We start from the raw sequence: 20,361 nt of genomic DNA, 5'->3' as shown, positions 1-20,361 counted from the left end.
GCCTTCTGCCAATAGTAGCAGAATGAGAGGGTGCGAACAGATCTAGCGGAGAAAACAATACCGTCCAAACGAATAGTTGTTGGGAAATCAGCTCCAGTAAGACTTTAACTTGACTAGTATCGATGATCGCGGGTCAATACGTACTGAAAATTCGCCGCGTCTGTTTTAATGAATCTAATTTCAAGTTCCGTTATTGGTGGCAAGCCCGTGCATCAGGTTAACGAGCCTCTGTATTTCCCTTTAATGTTCGATATAATCGTTCGTATACGTGTATTTCGCAAACAATCCGATATTCGAAATTGGAAATACTTTCGTTGATTTATAACATCTCGAGCTATCATAACTCTTTGTGTGTATAACGTGTTATCACTCGGTAGTTTGCAACCCAAAAAATATATTGTGGAGAAGTTATAGCGAAATTAGTCTAAATAATGTGGCAATAAATAGTGATCCGGCCTATTATGCAGATAAGATTAGCTTTTCTAGGCAATACTCCCACGATCGGCTGTGTGGAGTTAAAATTGCTTTTGTTTAGAAAACAGGATACTCTCGGTAGCCGGCTACCCAGTGTTTAAAAAGAACCAAAGACTAAACAAGATCTTCTTTTTCGAGCGATCGTGTTCTCGAAAACTTACTAAACTACTACCTAATGAACTATGTACAGGTCGCATCGCTTGCATGGAGCGAATCCTAGAACACCAACTTCGCGACACCTATGGAAGAGTGTGATGAACCTTCTGTATAAGATTCCTCATTTTATTCAAACGATCACCGGGTAAAATCAGCACCGACACGATAGAAACCACAAAAAATTCGTCGCGTGATTGATATTATTAAGAAATATAAGCAGTGCTCCTTATAGCCGGCTTTCCGGAGTTCAAGTTGCTTATTTTGCTAATCGTATTAATACAACAAATGATAAATTTCCCACATTCTCGGCAGCCGGCTGCCCAGAGCAATTATTACATGATAACGCCACTGGCACACTTACTAACAACTCTCCCATTCCCGTGATACATGTGGAGATGCAGAGGATTCCTCGGTCTCTAGTAGCAACATGTATCGGACTAACATTCCTTCCTTTCCCAGAAGATCTGCATTCGGACGTGGCCGGCGTCGGTATTGATCAGCATGCAGGGATCAGAATAGATTGTACAATGTGGCTCATCATGTTATTCCCAAGCATGTTGTTCCAATGAACATTTTGCAACCTAATTTGGTTCTGGTCAATAACGGAGTAGCAACTACGGGCGATCTCTTATGCTTATGCTATGCTTATGCTTATATATCAGGCCAAGAAAATAATAAAATAAATAGGTTACTTAATTCCATTTAATAAAAAAGTAAATTAATAAAATTTAATAAAACCCAGTTCAGTTTCTAACGGTTCGTAAACTATCCAATTTAAGTCAAATTTTAGTATCTTTGTAGCTGCTTAAATTAACCAGCAAGTGTAGAATGATACTTATAAATCTCTACTACCCTTAAAGAGGTTTTGAATGATGAATCAAAAGTGATTTAAAATATTTAACATAGAAAATGCGCTTTGTTATTCATTGCTAAAATACTTGTTGGAAAAATTTGAATTGTGAAAACACCTATCCATAGCAGGACATCGCCCAATATCACGTTATCCTACTGGTGTTAATGCTCAACGGGAAAATTTATCCTAACTTTTGTTCGAATGAACCAGCCACCTCAATTTGGCTAATTGCACATAGATAACTCATCCTTTGTTAGTCCCTAAAACTGTCTCACTGGACAAAAAACTTTTGTTGCTGCTATTTGCATTTTGTTGTTCTGTCATGTTCCTACTCCTAGGACAGTTTCAAAGCACACCGATAGAATATCGATTTTCGGCATCCGACTGAAGCTGTGCCCCTTTTTGATGTTGTTCATCTTTTCGACGGAACGTTATGAATTAAATGACACATTCTCATACCCATACAACAATCGGATAAAGTTAATCCAAAGCATTCATGTTCATTACCTTCAACTGGATTATATAAACCACTGAGAATTATTGTGCTGAATAGCGCAGACACCAGAAAGCTTGAACATTGATCCATATTTTCCGCTGTCGTCGATGTTCTGCACTGCTTCAGGTTTCCCTTGGATGTGTTGTTTTTATTCTTCTTTTTTGATCACGAGATTTTAATGGTTATCAAATGAACGAATTTTCCTACTGATTTTTCTCTCTTCTATGATTTGTTTTCACTTGAGATATGTAGGATACACGATTTTTGCAGGCTTCTTATTTTCATCACTCAGTAGTAGATCGTGTGGGCGTGAAAGGGAAACAAAAAATTCACAGATTTATTCCGATTTTGTTCTTCCGCTGATCACATTTCGTTTCCACTTGAATTGATCTTTTCTAATAGCAGTGTGATGAAATTGGGAAAAGCTGATCGATAGAAACGCCCGGAAAGTAGTCACACATCAAACACTGAGCAAAATGGGATTTCGATGAGGAGGGGCCACACCAGTAGAGAGAGAGCGGCTCAGGCAAAATCCAGCAAACGGTTGGGTGGCAGTTTTGGGGCGGTGAATCCTTCCTCTAGTCGTGCTTGTACTGGATATTAGATTTTTCTTCTGCAACTTCTCAAACATTCACGCGTCGCAACATGGGAAAACCCCAAATTAAAATAATACACACAAAAGGAACTATCAAGTGAAAAGACACCCCAACAATATGCTTCTCGTGTGCTGCTGTCGAACAACATTTGCTTTTTTTTTTCTTCACATTAGCCCTTCACACATTTCCCCCATGCACTTCATCAACGTGTCGTCCTATGCGACTGTATGTGATTAAAAAAAAACTTTTCCAGTCCCGAATTTTCCTTGTCCGAAAATCAAATTTTCCACACACTTTCGCCACCGAAATCACTTGCATCAACCCGTTCGGGTTGCAGCGCACTTTTCGCCACTTTTGATGGCCACTTTGGGGTCCCAGTTGAGGGTGGAAAAGTGAAAAATCATCTTTTGAAGAAAATACTCCCAAAACAACATGTACGCTCTTTTTCGCAGTCAAAATTATTCTACGAACGAATAGAACGGAACAGCCAGCGCAAAGGAGGGTGCCTGTTTCCGTGTGGTAGTGCGATCCCATGCGATGAGGGACGGCGCAGCATAGCAGGTAAAGGCACAGCAGCCACGGCCTGCTATGCAGGCAGCATACTATAGGGTGGGTGGGTTTGTGTTGGTGTGGTGAACTGTTAGCATGATGCTCGCGGAATGCTTGACAGCTGTTGTTTCTGCTGTGTTGATGGTAGCATACAATGACTATGGTTTATCGTAAGTAGGTAGTCTGCATTTCAACTTTTATGTTATTTTATTGCATTTTAACAGGTAGCATAATCCCGTCAAAACCATTAACATACAAAACATCCAAACCAATGCAAAGATGTCGAAGAATTTGTTTGGGAATTTATTGTTAAAGATTCATAATTATATGTTTAAGAATGCATACGTAAAAAACCGGTAGTTGTATTACATACAAAATTTTATCTACTTTTAGGAAACCATAGTGGTGTCTTCCACTAAGCTTGATACAGCCACCCAACAAACAATTTATCTGAATAATGGTTTGATCAGTTCTTGTTCGGCTTATTCTCTCGAATTTGGGCTTCTCTACAAAATAAAAATCAAATTCAAATATTTCTAGTTTCAGAGCATCAATAAGTTTTATAGATAAATAATTTGGCTTTCGATCACTTGAACATATAGTTGAGTATCAGTAAAGGTTTTGATGTTTTATCATGATGTATACGATGTTTATGCACTACAACTGTAAATATTTGGATTTCAGTAAGTGTATTTCTTATTTTAAGGTCAAATTTAATTTTACTTTGTTACTCAAAGACTTCAATTTTAACAATTTCTTACAAATGAAATGTATAGGATTCGTTCAAACAATGCCTGTACGTGTGTATATGTACGTATGTATGTATGTATGTGTGCTAATGTCATGTAATTATCTCAGCAACGGTTGAACCGATCTTAGCAAAACTACTTTTAAATGAAAGGCCTAACGTGACAATTTGACACTATTATTTTTGATTTTGGATATGTTGTTTATATTTTGAGATATGGGCGAAATTCTTTCTACCAAGCTATAGATTGTCAAAATACGTTCACGAGCGGCGGAGATATTAAACATTTTATATTTCTATTCCTGACTTACCGATTTCCAATAACTAAAAATGAGACTTACATACAGAGTATTGCTTTATTGGTATTTTAGGGGTAAAACTAAATCAATTTCGAATATCGGAATATGAGAACACATGGAATTCGATTCCGTACACATTTTGTGAATTTACTAAATAATGAATGAACTATTTCTCCAAAAATATTATGAAAGTTCACTTTGAGCACTAAATAATGTGTAAGTTCACTTGAAAGCAATTTTTTCTACAGGGTTCATGTATTTACCACATGGATTAAGCATTGCGTTCAGTCGTGAAGTAGATGTTGAATAGAATATGAATACACAGATCACCAAATAAACCACATATTATTAAGATAGAATAATAGATTTCTCATATAATTCAAATTCATATTATACTCCACAGTGTTTTAAAACGTCGTTTTCGTGCTCAAAATTAATAGCGTCTAAACCGTTAACTTTAGAAGTATAGTTTGTTCGGAGAAGTTGTTACTCTCATGATTGCGCATCCCCAGAAGTATATAGTTTAGTGACTAATTCAAAAAGTGATACACGAAATTTATTTTCTGAACTAATTAAGATAGAAGTTGTTTGTGGTATCAAAACACATATTTTTGGCGAACATAGTTACTTCCTATCTGTAGAATTTAACAAGATATTCTAAATATTGCGATATTTTTGGGGTAACTCCCACCTTAAATAACTCGTAAAGGAGCAAACAACATCATAACATTCTGAAAGTACTAGCTTTTTACTTTCATATAGTGGCTCGATTGTTAGTCATTAGAATGTTTGAAAGAAATCGGATAAGTAGTTTTTGAATGGCAGGTAACACCGCAAATCATGTTTTTTTTTTTCAGATACGTTCTACTAAAAGCTTCGTCACCGAGTAGTTTATCGATATTTTGCATAGAAAAATTACAGAATGTTATTTAGATGATACACTATAATGTACGAAAGTTTTGCACTTACCACCCCCCTTAATTTGTATATTTCGCGAGCTCGAGAACCATGCATAATTTTGATAGACCTTAAGGTTTTGCATTATACCCTTAATCCATTCTGTATTGAGTGAATCACTGACATATAGTCACCTTTTCACTATTCCCGATTGTGTACCAACGTTAAGTTTTTAGTCTAATTCTACACTGAGTAACAGCATATATTAATATACCGGCTCGTCCATGCCAAGATATAACTTCCAAAGCTTTGGTATAAAAACCGAATTTAAAAAAGAAAACATTCTGGTAGAATATTTATTAAATTGGTCTAAGATAAAGCTGTCGAAGTGCACAATTTGTTTGTGTGGCAAGCGATGTGTAGATGTGTCAAAATAAGCCAGTTTTTTAATTAAATTTGAAACCGTCTACCGACAAATCTACATTAAGGAATACCTCTAAAAGTGACTTCTTGGGGTCTCATGAAGGTCTGACACTAGCTTTGTATTACTTTTGCTTTCCTAAACAGTGGTAGGCATTTCAACACTCCAGAACTTCACTCTGTCAGAAAATATAGGACCATCGAAATGTAAAACTTCGTAAAATCGCACTCCTGGGCCTTTCTTCAAAATCATCCAGTGCAGTACTCTGCGTCACTCTTTCGAGTTTGAACCGGTCTTCGCCAGTATTATTCTTCTCCCTTCCATTCCGCCGCTGATGGATCAAGAGCCCTTGTCGTTGTTGCTTATTACATTTATTACACATGATAAACATGTCGTTTGCAATTTGGCATTTAACCCATTTATGGAAACGTGTCTGATAGGGAGAGTGAAGATGCCATCTTGTAATTAACATTTTGCAGTGAATTTCTTCACATTCATTTGGGATATCTTTTATACTTTTTGAACGCTTGCTTTGTACTGCAAACTTTGGTAATGATCATTGAAGTGTTAATAAGAAGCAATACTCCCGATGGCCGGCTGTTCGGAGTTGAAATTGCTCGTTTCGAGTTCTCGGAAATTGATCGTGAGCGACACCTATCCTGCGACACTTGTGGATGATGTAGAAAATTCCTCGGTCATAATAGTCACAAGTGTTGAACTAACATTCCTTCCCATCCCAAAATTGACCTGGGGTGACATTGCGCATTACGAAACGAAAGCTTTATTGTATGCGAGCTTGTATGAAAAAGTCGATTCGAAATGGCTCCATAATGTCACCCCTGCATGGGCGTGGCCATCTACGTTATTGATCATACTATAATCTTAGTCTCTTTAGGTTGCACGTTGAGTATGATGTACTACTGCCAAGTATCATTCAATTGGTTCAATATGCAATTTCAACAGGCTTTGATCAATCACGAGAATCTCGCGGGCGGTCAACTAATGCTGATTTCGTTTTTAGAATCGAGTCGCTCTAGGTTCGCTCTGAGCTGTCACTTTTGTATGGATTTTGTAAATATTAGAGCGAACCTAGGGCGACTCTGATCTAAAACCGAAATCAGCATAAGCTAAGCTAAACTATTAAATTAAATTAATTGAATAAATGGTTAAAAAAGATTACATAATACTAATTGGTACTTACGTAGTAAAACCACCAGTATTTAAACTGGTATTGTCACGAGTCACATTTCCACTGACAGAACGAAACACTAACGACCACCGTTCACTGGGGTACAAATGTACCCCACGCCTACTTTGACTCCTGCTTCCACGAAGGCCAGAAGCAAACTGGGTTTGTCACCTTTTCCTACACTTATTAGGAACTCTAAATTGAATTATGGTTATGGTCCCAGATCGGAAAATGCCGATTTGTCGTCTTCGCACGACTTCAAAGATGGAAATTCAAGATTAAAAGTCGGCTAAAAAAAGCTACTTTGTAAGAATCGCATATATTTTTTTCCAGTTTTTACACTGAAAGTTTTTTTATCCGACTCTTACAAAGGAAAGTCCTAGTGCGATTTTAATGCTTGAAGTTTATTTATTTATATATATTTTTATATTCTAATATATTAGAAACGGGTTTTACGAAGCATGTTCTGTCTTTGCGACTTTTATTTTCGGTCGCTCGTTTGTACCCCAGTGCAAAGTTCTGGGGCTAATATCGCTGAAATTCAAAAGTCAAGAGTCAAGAAAATGTATATGAACCTTATAGATATAATTGTCTTTTATTTTATCATAAAAATAACAGCTAAATTAGTTATTCGCGAAAAATTTAAAAAAAATCCTGGAGGAAATATTAATAGTTTTAAAGTGTTTGCATATTCCAGGATGCTAAACGCAATGATATTTTTTCGAATCTGAAAAAAATATTCAAAACCACTTACTTGAACATTCTGATGACAATTTACGGCACAAGTTAGAAGGGAAACACTTAAACTTCATTGCAGTCATGTCTCTGACTCATGCTGACAGCTGGAGCCGCCTCTGAAGATTTTTGTAATTTTTAATCAGTTGTGTCACATGAGACAATTTTGGAAAAAACCAGTCGGAATTCCTGCTCATTTTCCAAATGCTCAACTGAATGGCTGGCGGCCAAAAGGGGCTAAACCACATGCATTTTTTACGATGGATGGAAAAAACTTCCGCCTTTCCAAATTAACGTTGATTTTATTGTAAAAACACATTCTTTTATTAGTAGTTCATTGACCCATGTAGCCTAGAAAAAATAAGATCATTAAATGTACTACTTTTCCATTCACGAGCATTTTCGTAATTTGGGGGGCTAACCCCGGGGGTACCTAGCGTCCAAAGAGGGCTAACCCACAATTCACACGTTCTTTCCTTATCTTTCGTTTTGGAGTTATGGTGTCTTTGGCAAAGTTGTTGAGTGACATCTACCGCTTGATTCGATCGTTTTATATTAGTTCGGAATTCAGTCGCTAGGGCGGCGCTGTTATCAACTTTTGAATGGAACGAGATAGAAAGATGGTGTCTACGGTGAAGTTGTACGTCAGGTACATATATCTTCTCAAGGTACCAACTTTGCAGATCCTACAAATTTTGAGATATGGTGCATTTTTGAGAACATAATCTGTAAGTAACTGTTTTAACTAAAACTTTCTCTATCTCGAAACATACAGGTCCTACAAAGTTTGTATTTTCAGAAGATATGTTCAAAATGATAGGACCTATAACTTTCTCGAAGATACCGCATTTCTATCTAGCTTTATTAAAAAGTTGATAACAACACCACCCTAGTGCCTGAATTCCGAACTACTATGATTCAACCAAATATAGCGCTAAGTGCCATACAACAACTTTTCCGAAAACATCATAACTCTATAACGAAAGATAATAATTGATTCCACGTTTTTGCCTTTCTCAATAGAAAGGTATTGCAATTGCTCTGAAAACCGACTTTTTAACGAAGGTCCGGAGGGCCGACTGACATATACCATTCGATTCAGTTCGTCGAGTTCGGCAAATGTCTGTGCGTGTGTATGTATGTTTTTTTTTGTTTGGAGCAGTGAAAAACTTTTCAGGAAAACTCTAGACCTGAGGGAAAATGTACAAAATTCAAATGTCTCAGGGAACGGGTTTGGGCTGCCATCACACGACCCGCTAAAAAACCACTGCTCTTGCCCAGAACCTGATTCCTCCCCGGCACTACCATACGGCATTACTTCGGGGAGGGGTTTTTATGTGCATAGCACACAGTCTAATTCAACTACTTACTAGTTCGTTTCTTCCGCAGGGTTACAGCCCCACTCCTCTACACACCACCAATTCTCTACCAGCCACACAGACTGGCAAGTTCTGCATGGCAGTCGGAAAGCTGGCTGTGAGTCGAGGCTTAGTACTCCTCCCCTACGAATACAGTCTGGGCGGCAAACTTCAGACTGTCTAATTCACCGAGCCCTTCGGCTCCCTTGTGCCAGTTAGCACCGCAACTCCCTTCTCGCACCATTCAGCGCCGTTTACTCGTTGAGCACCAGAATTGTTCGCGAACTACTCGGTCTAGTCCCTGATGATGGACCTAGCTTACTCCGACGGAGAATTCCCCGGCGAGAGAAGTTCTCCCGAAACCGAGCCAACCAACCAGGTGTCAAGATCAGTTCCGCGATTCCGGTGGAGCAGGGCGTCCGGTTCGCTGATGCCCCGACGACCTGCAACTGGTGGTATTTCGTTGCGGTCTACTCAGTCTAGTCCCCGGCGGTGGATCTAGCTTACGCCGACGGAGAGTTCCCCGGCGAAGGAGGCTCTCCCGATACCGATTCTTCTTTTGTTTTAGCACCACAATTTCTTGAGCCCTTTGGCTTCCTCTCGTTCCGTTTCGCTCTACTTTCCCGATGAGCCATTCAGCTCCCGCCCTCACTTGTTCGCGAACTACTCAGTCTAGTCGCCAACAATGGGTCTAGCCTATTCTCCTGCAACCGAGCGGTAGATTTCTCCTGATTCCGATGTTCGTTTTTGTGAGCCATTTAGCTCTCCGCGTCGTCCCGATCTACTCGATCTAGTCCCCGGCGGTGGATCTAGCCTACTCAACGGGCCATACAGTAGGTGCTGAGGTCTATCCGACGATTCCGGTTGGAGCGTAACTTCCGGTTCACCAGCGCTCCAACGACCCACTGCTAGCTCTGCGACGCGGTCTACTCGGTCTAATCCCCGGCGGTGGATCTAGCCTACTCACGAGCTACCCGGTAGGATGTCGAGGCCGGTTCGGCGATTCCGGTGAAGCTTGACGTCCGGTTCACAGGCGCCCCGAAGACCCAACTCGGTGCTACGTCGCGTACTACTCAACTGGTCCCCGGCGGCGGAATTTCTCTCGAAACCCGATTAGTGGCTTCTTGTTGGTCTCTTCGCCACTTCCTCTGCAGCTCGGAGAGTAGACCACTCTGTTGACAGCGTTCCAGGTATGTTCGTCACGGCACATCTCTTCGACGGTATTGTCCACTGTTATACCAGGTATACCCCTACGAACTTCTGCGAATCTAGGGCATTCGAAGACCACGTGTTCCGGTGTCTCCTGCACAGTCGTACACTCCGGGCAAAGGGGTGACGAAGCATGTCCAAACCGATGCAACTTCCGGAAGCATCCGTGCACGGACAAAAACTGCGTCAAATGGAAGTTCACCTCTCCATGCTTCCTATGTACCCAGGCCGATACATTTGGGATGAGCCGGTGGGTCCACCTTCCTTTCTCCGCGTTGTCCCACTCCTGTTGCCATTTAGCCAGCGAGTCCGCTTGAACCAGTCTCCTAGCGTTACGTGCATTTCTCCGCTGGTAGCATTCCACGTCCTCCGCCAGGGTAATGCAGATGGGGATCATCCCGGCGATAACGCATACTGCCTCCGACGATATTGTTCTGTAGGCACTCGCGACTCGTACGGCCATCAGTCGGAATGTCCTGTTTAGCTTTTCACGGTTCCGCTTGGTTTTCAGCGCAGCACTCCAGGCAGGAACCCCATATCGGAGTATCGATGACGAAACAGTAGATAGCAGACTTCTCGGACCGCCGACGTTTGGCATGATTCTCGCTATTGCGTTCGTTGCCTTCGCCGACTTTTCACAGGCGTAATCAACGTGGTTGTTGAAGCTCAACCGGTCGTCGCTTATAACTCCCAATTGATTCAATGCACGTTTCGATGCAATCACGTGCCCTCCGACATCTGCATCCGTTGAACCGATCTGCAGTTGCTGACCAACAACACCTCCGTCTTGTGGTGAGCTATTTGCAGCTTGACCCCGTTCATCCAGCTCTCGATCGCGTCTATTGTCTCCATCACCGACACCTCCACTTCTTCAAGTGTCTCACCCATCACCGTTAGTGACACGTCGTCCGCGAAACCTACGATTTTCACTTTCCTAGGCAGCGTTAAGACCCCATCGTACATCCCGTTCCAAAGGGTTGGATCGAGAATGGAGCCCTGAGGAACGCCCGCTGTGACACGCAACGACTTCTGCCCTTCGCTCGTCTCGTACAGCAGCACTCTGCTCTGAAAGTAGCTCTTCAGGATCTGGCAGAGATAGTCGGGAACCCTTAATCTATGCAGCGCTGCAGCGATGGCTTCCCAGCTGGCACTGTTGAACGCGTTCTTCACATCTATCGTGACCACAGCGCAGTATCGATCTCCTCTTCGCTTCTGTTTAGATGACTTCTCAGCACTCTCGAGCACTATCCGAATTGCATCCACTGTCGATGCTCCTTTGCGGAAACCGAACTGCATCTTGGACAGTCCGCGCTCACCTTCCGTGAATTTCGTCAACCTGTTAAGAATGATCCTTTCCAGGAGTTTTCCGAGTGTATCCAGCAGGCATATGGGCCTGTACGAGACCGGATCGCCAGGTGGCTTCCCTGGCTTTGGCAGCAACACCAGTTTCTGGGCCTTCCACATTTCGGGGAAGTTGCCTTCATTTAGGCAGTTCTGTAGCACTATCCTGAACATGTCCGGATATGCCAGGATCGCAGCTTTCAGTACCACGTTTGGTATTCCATCCGGACCAGGGGCTTTCTTTGATTTTAGGCGCTTCGATGCTCCTGCTAGCTCGTCGTTAGTCACTTGCCGATCCGTGTTTGTTCCTTCTTCTTCGCCGTACGGTGTCGGTGGCCATATAGTTGGATCGTGCTTCGGGAAAAGACCCTCGACGATTATTATTATTATGTATGTGTGTATGTTCGTATGTGTGTATGTGCGTCTGTGTGTGTGTATGTATGTGACCAAAAATGTCACTCATTTTTCTCAGAGATGGCGGAACCGCTTTTGACAAACTTAGTCTCAAATGAAAGGTACAAAGTTCCCATAGGCTGCTATTGAATTTCTAATGGATCCGACTCTGGTTCCGGAATTACAGGGTGATGAGTACGATCACGCAGAAAATGTCGATTTATTTTAATATTGCAATTAATGTATAAAGGTGAAAATTTTTCCAAAATGTAACCACAACTACTTCGATTTGTAGTATTAGGTCACTAACAGCCATTCAAAGTCTATTTGGCCACATTGGCCACCATCATCGGTTCCGGAAGTCCCGGCGGAAGTATCTAAATTCAGAATAACAGTTACATCGGATGGCTAGACGGATTCAACCAAACTTAGTCTCAAATGAAAGGTGTTGCGCTCTCGTAAATAGCTATTAAATTTCATCCCGATCCGACTTCCGGTTCTGGAGTTACGGGTTATGGCGTGCGATCACATAGCAAATTGTGATTCAAACCGATACTCCGCTGAATGCAAAAAAGGTAAAAATTTCGCTAAAATGTCACTCAAACAACTTAAATTTGCAGTTCTAGGCCACCGACGGTCAAACAAACTTTTGTTGACTACATTGACCACCATAGACGGTTCCGGAAGTGCCCGGGAAAAGCGGCCATCTTTCAAAATTAACGAACTCACATTAGTTTCCCGGAAATGGCTGGGCCGATTTTCACAAACTTAGTCCCAAATGATAGATATAATATCCCCACAGATGTCAATAAATTTTCGCACGGATCGCTTATATAGTTCCGGAAATATAGCCTAAACCATCCGGTCACATATAAAATTCCCATATAAGCCGGAGCTCAAAATTTTTTTTCAAAGGGGGGACCCCATGAAATTTCAGAAATCGACTTTTTGGAACTTTGCCGATTTCGCTCCTTTTTTCAATTCAATATTACCGTGGCTGGTTTTTCTTTTGCAAAATTTTAGAACTCGAATAATGATTTCTTGTATATAGTTGTCAAGTCATGTATAATAAAATTGTAATGTATACATTTGAAAGCTTTTAATAAATATAACTAAAACTAAAAAATTCTCGTGTTCATGATTGAAAGAGGCACAATTGCACCGCTAGGTGGATTAAAACAGGTTTTTAACTTTCCCACCACCATGTACCGTTTTTCTCTTAATCCCTTATTGCTTGGTCAACTCTGAATATAGAGACATGACACATTCACTGAAATTTTCGAAAAAATACGCTCAATAATATTCATTTGTGCAAGAAATATATATATTAGATAGAAAATAGTCAATCATAGCAAGTGTGTAAGCGGCTCTCACCTTCAGGAACGACTGTTTGGGCCGAAACGTCTACATACAATGCAATCCAACGGTTTCTAGTTAACAGTATTATATCGAGTTCACCGATATGTGAGCTACAACATGAAATTTACTGATTGCGAATCGATAGACTACTTTTTTTTAAAAACCTCGGAAAACAAACGAGAAAACTTGAATTTCCATAAAACTCAATATGAGGTTAGCCCCTTTTGGACGCCAGCCATTTAATTATTGTTTGAACCAGAATATTGTTATATCTACAACACATTTTACTGTGTGTAGTACTGGAAGTAATTTGGAGCAAAGAGAAACACGCTTTGTGCTCCGGAGCAACCTAGAGCCTTATTATCTTATGGTGTGCTCAATGCTTTTTGGCCGAAAAGGTGCGATTAAAATCTTATAACTTGAGCACTTCTGTACGCTTTCATAATCAAAACATTTTCAAATACTATTTATGTGATATTTACTAGCAGTGAAAAAGACCGTGGATGGTATAAATATAATTTATTTTATTTCGAACAGCACATTCGCTTGAATTAAATCTAAATATGCACAATCAAAAGTTTGTTCACTGTTTCTCACGCCGAATATCCAACGCTGCAATGGACTTCTGTATATCGCTGACACTGGCCTCAACCGATTTTTCACTAGTTTTCACCTTGCACCAATTTTGTTCCAAATCCATAGCCTGCTGCTGCTGTTGCTCATCATCGTCACGATTCGGGGTTAGAATTTTATCCAACGACTGAAAAGTGTGGTCAAAATGTTGCCCCGATGTACAACTGTCACAAAACAGCTCCTGGCAGTGGCAGCAGAAGAACTGCCTTACCTGTCGGTTGCAATCACAGTACAGATCCAGATTGTCCCCTGTAATGGTCAGGAGGTGTGATTGGTTACGCTTTTGTTTGCCCATCGTTATAGCACGTTTTATGCACACTGAATGTTAACTGAAATCAAATTCGCAAAAGTGGGGAGTATTTATGCGGAGGAATGGGAAGGGAGGTATGTTTTGGAATCTTTGTTTTGTATTTTGGATTACCTATGAATATCATTTTTATTTCCATGCTGCACCAATATTGCCAAAGTAATACTGTCTATTCAAAACACACAATACTTGTTTTATGAAATAGGTAAACTTATTTCTGTTACCTGATATCAATACAGTGATGACCCGATTTTATATTTTTGGGAAACAGTATAGGAACATTAAAACAGATATTTTTTCTTTCTAAAAATCATTGCCATTAATATATCTTTTCCCTGTTCCTATACTTAACTGCTTCTATTTATATTTCTGCTAAAAGTTAAACAAAATTCCCTAAACTCTTTTCAAACCTGTAATGTATGGATGAATTGTATTGGTTCTCAAATAACTGTTCGGAATCAAAATAACAGACTATGATTACACCAATTTTAATAGATCAAGTCCTTTCGTTACATTAGATTTAGATGCATCTAAAGGGCGGACAACTAAATAATTAACGTAACGTGAAATGTCACGCCACGTGTTTTTTTTTGGAGATCACATTACTATTATAAATTGACGATGTTTAAAAGTACTTATTATTAAATTTCGTAATCAGTAGTAAATAGTTTTGTTTTTTTTTACAAACAGTTGCACTAACTGGTTCAGTATGCTTAACTATCCCACCGTTATTACGTTCACCTGCACGAAATAAGTTTAATATTTAAGTAAATCATTTTTTCGAACATTCATAATAAATGACGATTACGTTACTCATATAATTTTGGGAATTCCAACGTTCTTGAATGAAACCCAAAATGGTTTATCACGAACAGTAAATATATGTGTAAGCGTATACCATAACACTTCACCGGGCGGTCAGTGCCATTATCCTTCGAATTGATACAAGGATAAATAATGCAACATGCCCCTAACGACGGTAGCGCCGTAACACGCAAACAAATCATTTCCAAGCAGCAAACGTGTATTTTTCGCGGTGCGTGGTGCAGAAACTACGAACCTTAAAAACAAACTGAGATTTACTGTTAGAATTTTGTAGTTTCAACAATAGAAAACATGCTAATCTTAAACGTTCTAAGCATATTCTTGCTAATCAAAGAAGGCGAAGCGAAATATGTCGAGGGTCATCTGAAAACGAGTGCTGTAAGTAGGACGGCAATCGAGCGGTTGCCATTGGCAAAGCCAAATTCAAGGGCTGCTTCGACCAGCGTGTACTTACTTTGTAATTTCGTGTATTGCTAGGATTGGGCATTTCTGGCCAGATTCTGTTTCCTGTCCAATCACGGCCGTTATCAGTATGAGATTGAGTACGAAAAGAGGATTGGCGAACTAAAGCTACTGCTGTACTACGATGATAAAACGCAATGGCCTGCTGTGTATAAAACCGATAAGGTAATGTGTGAAATAGATTTTGATGATCGATATAATTGATTTGTTTCGGGGCATTACAGACGTGCACTGAAAAACTTTCCGTACTCAGTGCGATTGACAATCAGATTGTGCCTTTGACGTACACAAATCATCTCTATTCCGGTTGTACCCTGGTGACTCCAAATTCCAAAGATGGTGGCAAACATATTGTTAGGCGACCTGCACCTGATTCTAAACCGGATCGGATTCCAACGAAGGAAGATGATTCGTTTTCATATGATCAATTTCTCAAATCTAGTACTACCGAATCGAGCATCGGAACTGATGGTTATGATTTTAACTTTACGGATGTTGATTTGGAATCACTAAATACTACAGATTTGTATTCCGGTGAAATTTCGTTTCACAATGATGCCTCTAATGGATTGGAAAATAGTACAGATTATAAATTATTAGTTGAGGAACTGTTCCAAGGAAGTGGTGACAGCGGAAATAGTAGTAGGATTAGACGAGCGACAAAGTTGGAAAGGCTCGTTATCAGTTGCGCCAACCATGGAACGTTTACTAGTTCGAGACAAAGGTAAATGATTCTGCTAGAAAATGGTCTTAACTTACTTGAGGTTGGTTTATCTTTAGATGGTGGTACATTGCGATAGCGAATTGCGGAAGCAACAAAGGCTTGGATGTTTGGTACAGATTTAGAATGACAAACGGTGCCCTGGGAGATTTTTGGCACGAGCACTTTTCAGCAGATGAAATGTGTAAGTATATCTGATCATAGCATGGCCACTGACTAAATCAGCAGTCATAATAAATTAGTATGAATAGTGCGTTCTAGTGCAACTTAATTTCATTTTTTTCTTGTTGGAAAAAGGAGTTTAAAACGATTTCCTACCAGATAACTTACCACAACAGATTTACGTTGTATCATTAGTGAACACTTGAAGGAATATAGTTTTCAACTAACATCCCACAGTTTTTAACGTGCTAATTGTTGATCTAGTAGCTCCAACTTCACTTCACTTCCTAAGGAATAATGTTCGAATGAATAATGAGCCCTACTTATATCATCGCAAATCACTCCCATAAAGATTTGGATATCCCACAGAAAATAAGACAAATATGCGATCATGGGCATTATATATAGCTCTTTATCACACTGGATTAGGAACAATAACATATCCTCAAACTAGCTCCTCTCAACTCGCAAAAATACGCTCCTCTTTAACTATCTAGAAGTAAACAAGCAATTTTTCTTTCCACGCTTTATTACGTATCCACATAAACAATGCAGTAGGGTAAAAGGGTATAATACGCCTCACCGGACTCCTGAATTATCTAAAATGTAAAAATGACTGATAACAGGATCGTTTCATGAAATCAACGTACTAAGTTAGTTTGGTATTTTTAATATGTTTCAATACAACAATATACACAAAAGCTTCAAAAGAGCTACTTTTATGTAAGCTTCCACTTTTTCCAATAGCATTACAACCAATTAGAAACAGTCGGATTCAATAGAACTATTTCAAGTAGCTTACTAAAATATTATAGTTACTATCCACAGTGTTTTAAAACGTCGTTTTCGTGCTCAAAATTAATAGCGTCTAAACTATTGACTTTAGAGGTATAGTTTATTCGGAGAAGTTGTTGTTCTTATGATTGCGCATCCACAGAAGTATACCGTTCAATGATTAATTCACCTATAAGTGATATACGAAATTTATTTTCCAAACTAATTAAGATAGAGACTTTGTGTCTTCGGCAAAGTTGTAGCAAATATTACTACAAAAGAAGTTACTGAAAACGCCATATATCTAGCTTCAATAGTTTACGAGTTAAGGCACATATTATATGGAAGACCCCTTAAAATTAGTTTTTTCATGATAACTTTTTTAGACATTCTCGTATCTTCATGAAATCTTCCACAAAGTTGTTTGCGGTATCGAAACACATATTTTTGCTGAACTTGGCTACTTCCTATCTGTTGAATTTAAAAAGATATTCCAAATTTTATGATATTTTTGGGGTAACTTCCACCTTAAATAATTCGTTAAGGAGCAAACAACATCATAACATACTGAAAGTACTAGCTTTTTACTTTCACATAATGACATGATTGTTAGTCGACACGATTCTCCCCGAGTGTTATGTTCAATACAATATGCCATCGCAGTGGTATAAAATGAAATATTGAAGCGCACTGCGACAAACAGCTTCATGTTTTTGTGGTAAATTGCATAGAACACGATCGCCTATAACATGCAATTCATATGGATTGCCTTTCAAAAACCAAATTGTAGTTTTGGATGTGTTTATAATGTCGATATTTTCATTATATTTTTCATATTTTCATGCGTTGCAGAAGTCAAAGAGTTAAGTAGCCGGGAAACTCTAAGCTTGTTCATTGACCCTACTCCACGCTTTTCTAAACTTTCTTACTTCAAATCCTTCCTCTTCCATGAATACTATGGCTCTTAATATTTGAAAAATACTTCAACTTCCAGTCCCTTGATAATTAAATGTCGTTACAATATAAAAAAATTATTAATTAGGATGTGGGATTTCCATCATTTTTTGAAACTTACCAGTATCCACTGATTGTTTAAATTTCACGTGACACACTTCTCGAACGCACGATATGCTACGTTTCGTACTTTGATATTGATTGTGGTCAAAGTTCTCTTTTCCTTTTTTTAGACATCGATGAATATGTTTTATGCAATTTACCATGAAAAGATGATGCTGCTTATCGCAGTGCGCTTGAATATTTCATTTTAAACCACTGTGATGGGATATTGTTTTGAACATAACACTCGAGGAGAATCGCGTCGACTAACAATCGGGCGAAAAGCTAGCTACTTTCAGTATGTTATGATGTAGTTTGCTCCTTTTTGCTCCTTAACGAATTATTTAAGGTGGAAGTCACCCCAAAAATATCGTGAAATTTGGAATATCTTTTTAAGTTCAACAGATAGGAATTGACTGTGTTTGGCAAAAATATGTGTTTTGATACCGCAAACAACTTTGTGGAAGATTTCATGAAGATACGAGAATGTCTAAAAAAGTTATCATGAAAAAAACTAATTTTAAGGGGTCTTCCATATAATATGTTCCATAACTCGTAAACTATTGAAGCTAGATATATGGTGTTTTCAGCTATTTCTTTTGTAGTAATATTTGCTTTGTCGAAGACACAAAGTCTCTATCTCAATTAGTTCGGAAAATAAATTTCGTATATCACTTATAGGTGAATTAATCACTGAACGGTATACTTCTGTGGATGCGTAATCATAAGAACAACAACTTCTCCGAACAAACTATACTTCTAAAGTTAACGGTTTAGACGCTATTAATTTTGAGCACGAAAACGACGTTTTAAAACACTGTGCTATCTTAGTTTTTAGCTTGGCTTAAAACTATATATGTGTGTAGAATTATTCAAGTATTCACAACAGCACATCATCGGCCAAAACGCCCCACCCATTCTTGTGGGGCATACTCACTGATTGCTGTGGGGCATACCGTCCTCTTGTTGTGGGGCATATTACACTTTCACCGGGGGCATTTTGCCTGGGTGAAAGAAAAAACTAGAATTTAGGCATCTTTGAAAAATGTTTAATAGTACTTGTATCAGGATGTTTTTAATAAAAAAATATAACGGGTACTAATTTCTAACTAATATAACAATAAATTAGAGTCGCTAGTGAGAAGATCATAGCGTCGATTGGTGAAATATAGCTATTTTTCCTTAAGGGGGGCGTATTAGACCTGTTTACCCTATCGCTTTCTTCGTCTGCAAAGTGATGATGTTTCAGCCACTGAAAATCAAAGTGTCTACTTTAACCCTTTCATGCCCAACTTTTTTCTAGTGCATGTAGGGTTTCAAAACTATTTTTCCTTTTTGCATGTAGGGTTTCAAAACTATTTTTCCTTGAAAACGGTGGGGTCAAGAAACACGAAAAGTCTATTTTCATAAAGATAGTTGCTTCCATGGCAGTGCTAGAAGCTGGTCAATTTTTACCTTCCAATGCTCAATACAATTCTCCTAGAATAATTACAATAGTCCAATTACGTGGAAAACGTAGCCAACGACAGTCTAAATTGATAAGTTTTATCAGTTTCGATTATATTGCACCGTAACGAAGATATATGAAAAAATCATTTTCCGTCGTCAACGTAAACTGTCTCTGGCAGCACTGCTCCATCGGAATCCAATCAGACTAATTGCAATAACTTCAGTTGTAGAGCTGATCCTTGTAACTGTTAATACTCAAATTAAAGGCAATAATCACATTAATGAGCCTTACTTGTTTTTGTGAGCAAATCTCGCCTCAATCAAAAGTTATAGCTGTTTAAAAACGTTGTTGCCCTCAAACAACATATGCATGAATGGGTTAAGAAACTTCGCGATAGAGCTACAGTGTAGGAGAAGGAAAAGTACAAGTTAAGATGGCGCTCAGTCTCGAGTAAGTGATCTACATACAACGGCACCACGCGAGAAACTGTATATTGATGACGTGTGAAAGCTAAGCCCAGGAATAATAATACATTGCGAAAAACAACATGCAAAGCGACGTCGAATACAACGGCATCCTTATATTGAGCGACCAAAAATAAAAGTCGCAAGGACAGAACATGCTTCTTAAACCCATTTCAAATATACAGGGAGTTTGGTTCATGGTTAAGAATCTCTCGGGGGGCGATAGACTGCCATATATGGAGTAAAAAATTGCTCTACACATACCATCAAATCTCAACCGTTACAGAGTTATTGAACTTTTTGTGTAAAAAACTTATTTGTCTTAAAATACCTCTAACTTTAAAAGTATACTTTGTATTTTAAATGTTTTAGTTCCATTCGAAAGGTGAGAAAATTTCGCATTGAGTGATGCCCTCACATGTTTCAGCTAATAA

The 20,361-nt window shown here is 39.1% G+C and overlaps 3 protein-coding genes across 3 annotated transcripts in view; 1 reads left to right on the top strand and 2 right to left on the bottom strand.

The window, feature by feature from the left end:
- Positions 1-3,018, bottom strand: part of LOC131689882 (roundabout homolog 2-like) — a 35,548-nt gene extending 32,530 nt beyond the window's left edge. Inside the window, exon 1 of the mRNA XM_058975236.1 lies at positions 1,991-3,018. Within this exon, the coding sequence (XP_058831219.1) occupies positions 1,991-2,069 (79 nt within the window). The 5' untranslated portion in view covers positions 2,070-3,018. The remainder of the gene's footprint in view (positions 1-1,990) is intronic.
- Positions 3,019-13,656: 10,638 nt separating this feature from the next.
- Positions 13,657-14,508, bottom strand: LOC131693713 (E3 ubiquitin-protein ligase TRIM71-like). The gene is made up of 2 exons (XM_058981791.1): positions 14,128-14,508; positions 13,657-13,955 (listed from the first exon to the last, which is right to left on the bottom strand). The coding sequence occupies exons 1-2, from the start codon at positions 14,150-14,152 to the stop codon at positions 13,657-13,659; spliced, it is 324 nt and encodes a 107-aa protein (XP_058837774.1). The 5' UTR covers positions 14,153-14,508.
- A 544-nt stretch (positions 14,509-15,052) lies between these two features.
- LOC131691001 (transmembrane protein 145-like) overlaps positions 15,053-20,361 on the top strand; it is a 29,438-nt gene continuing 24,129 nt past the window's right edge. The window contains exons 1-4 of the mRNA XM_058977123.1: positions 15,053-15,216; positions 15,316-15,465; positions 15,525-16,024; positions 16,081-16,205. Coding sequence (XP_058833106.1) covers positions 15,130-15,216; positions 15,316-15,465; positions 15,525-16,024; positions 16,081-16,205 — 862 coding nt within the window. The 5' untranslated portion in view covers positions 15,053-15,129. The remainder of the gene's footprint in view (positions 15,217-15,315; positions 15,466-15,524; positions 16,025-16,080; positions 16,206-20,361) is intronic.

The sequence above is a fragment of the Topomyia yanbarensis genome, chromosome 3 (genome assembly GCF_030247195.1).
Source record: "Topomyia yanbarensis strain Yona2022 chromosome 3, ASM3024719v1, whole genome shotgun sequence".
NCBI classification, from domain to species: Eukaryota; Metazoa; Arthropoda; class Insecta; order Diptera; family Culicidae; genus Topomyia; species Topomyia yanbarensis.
The sequence above is the reverse complement of the archived record's forward strand: the minus strand, read 5'-3'. Positions and strand labels throughout refer to the sequence as shown.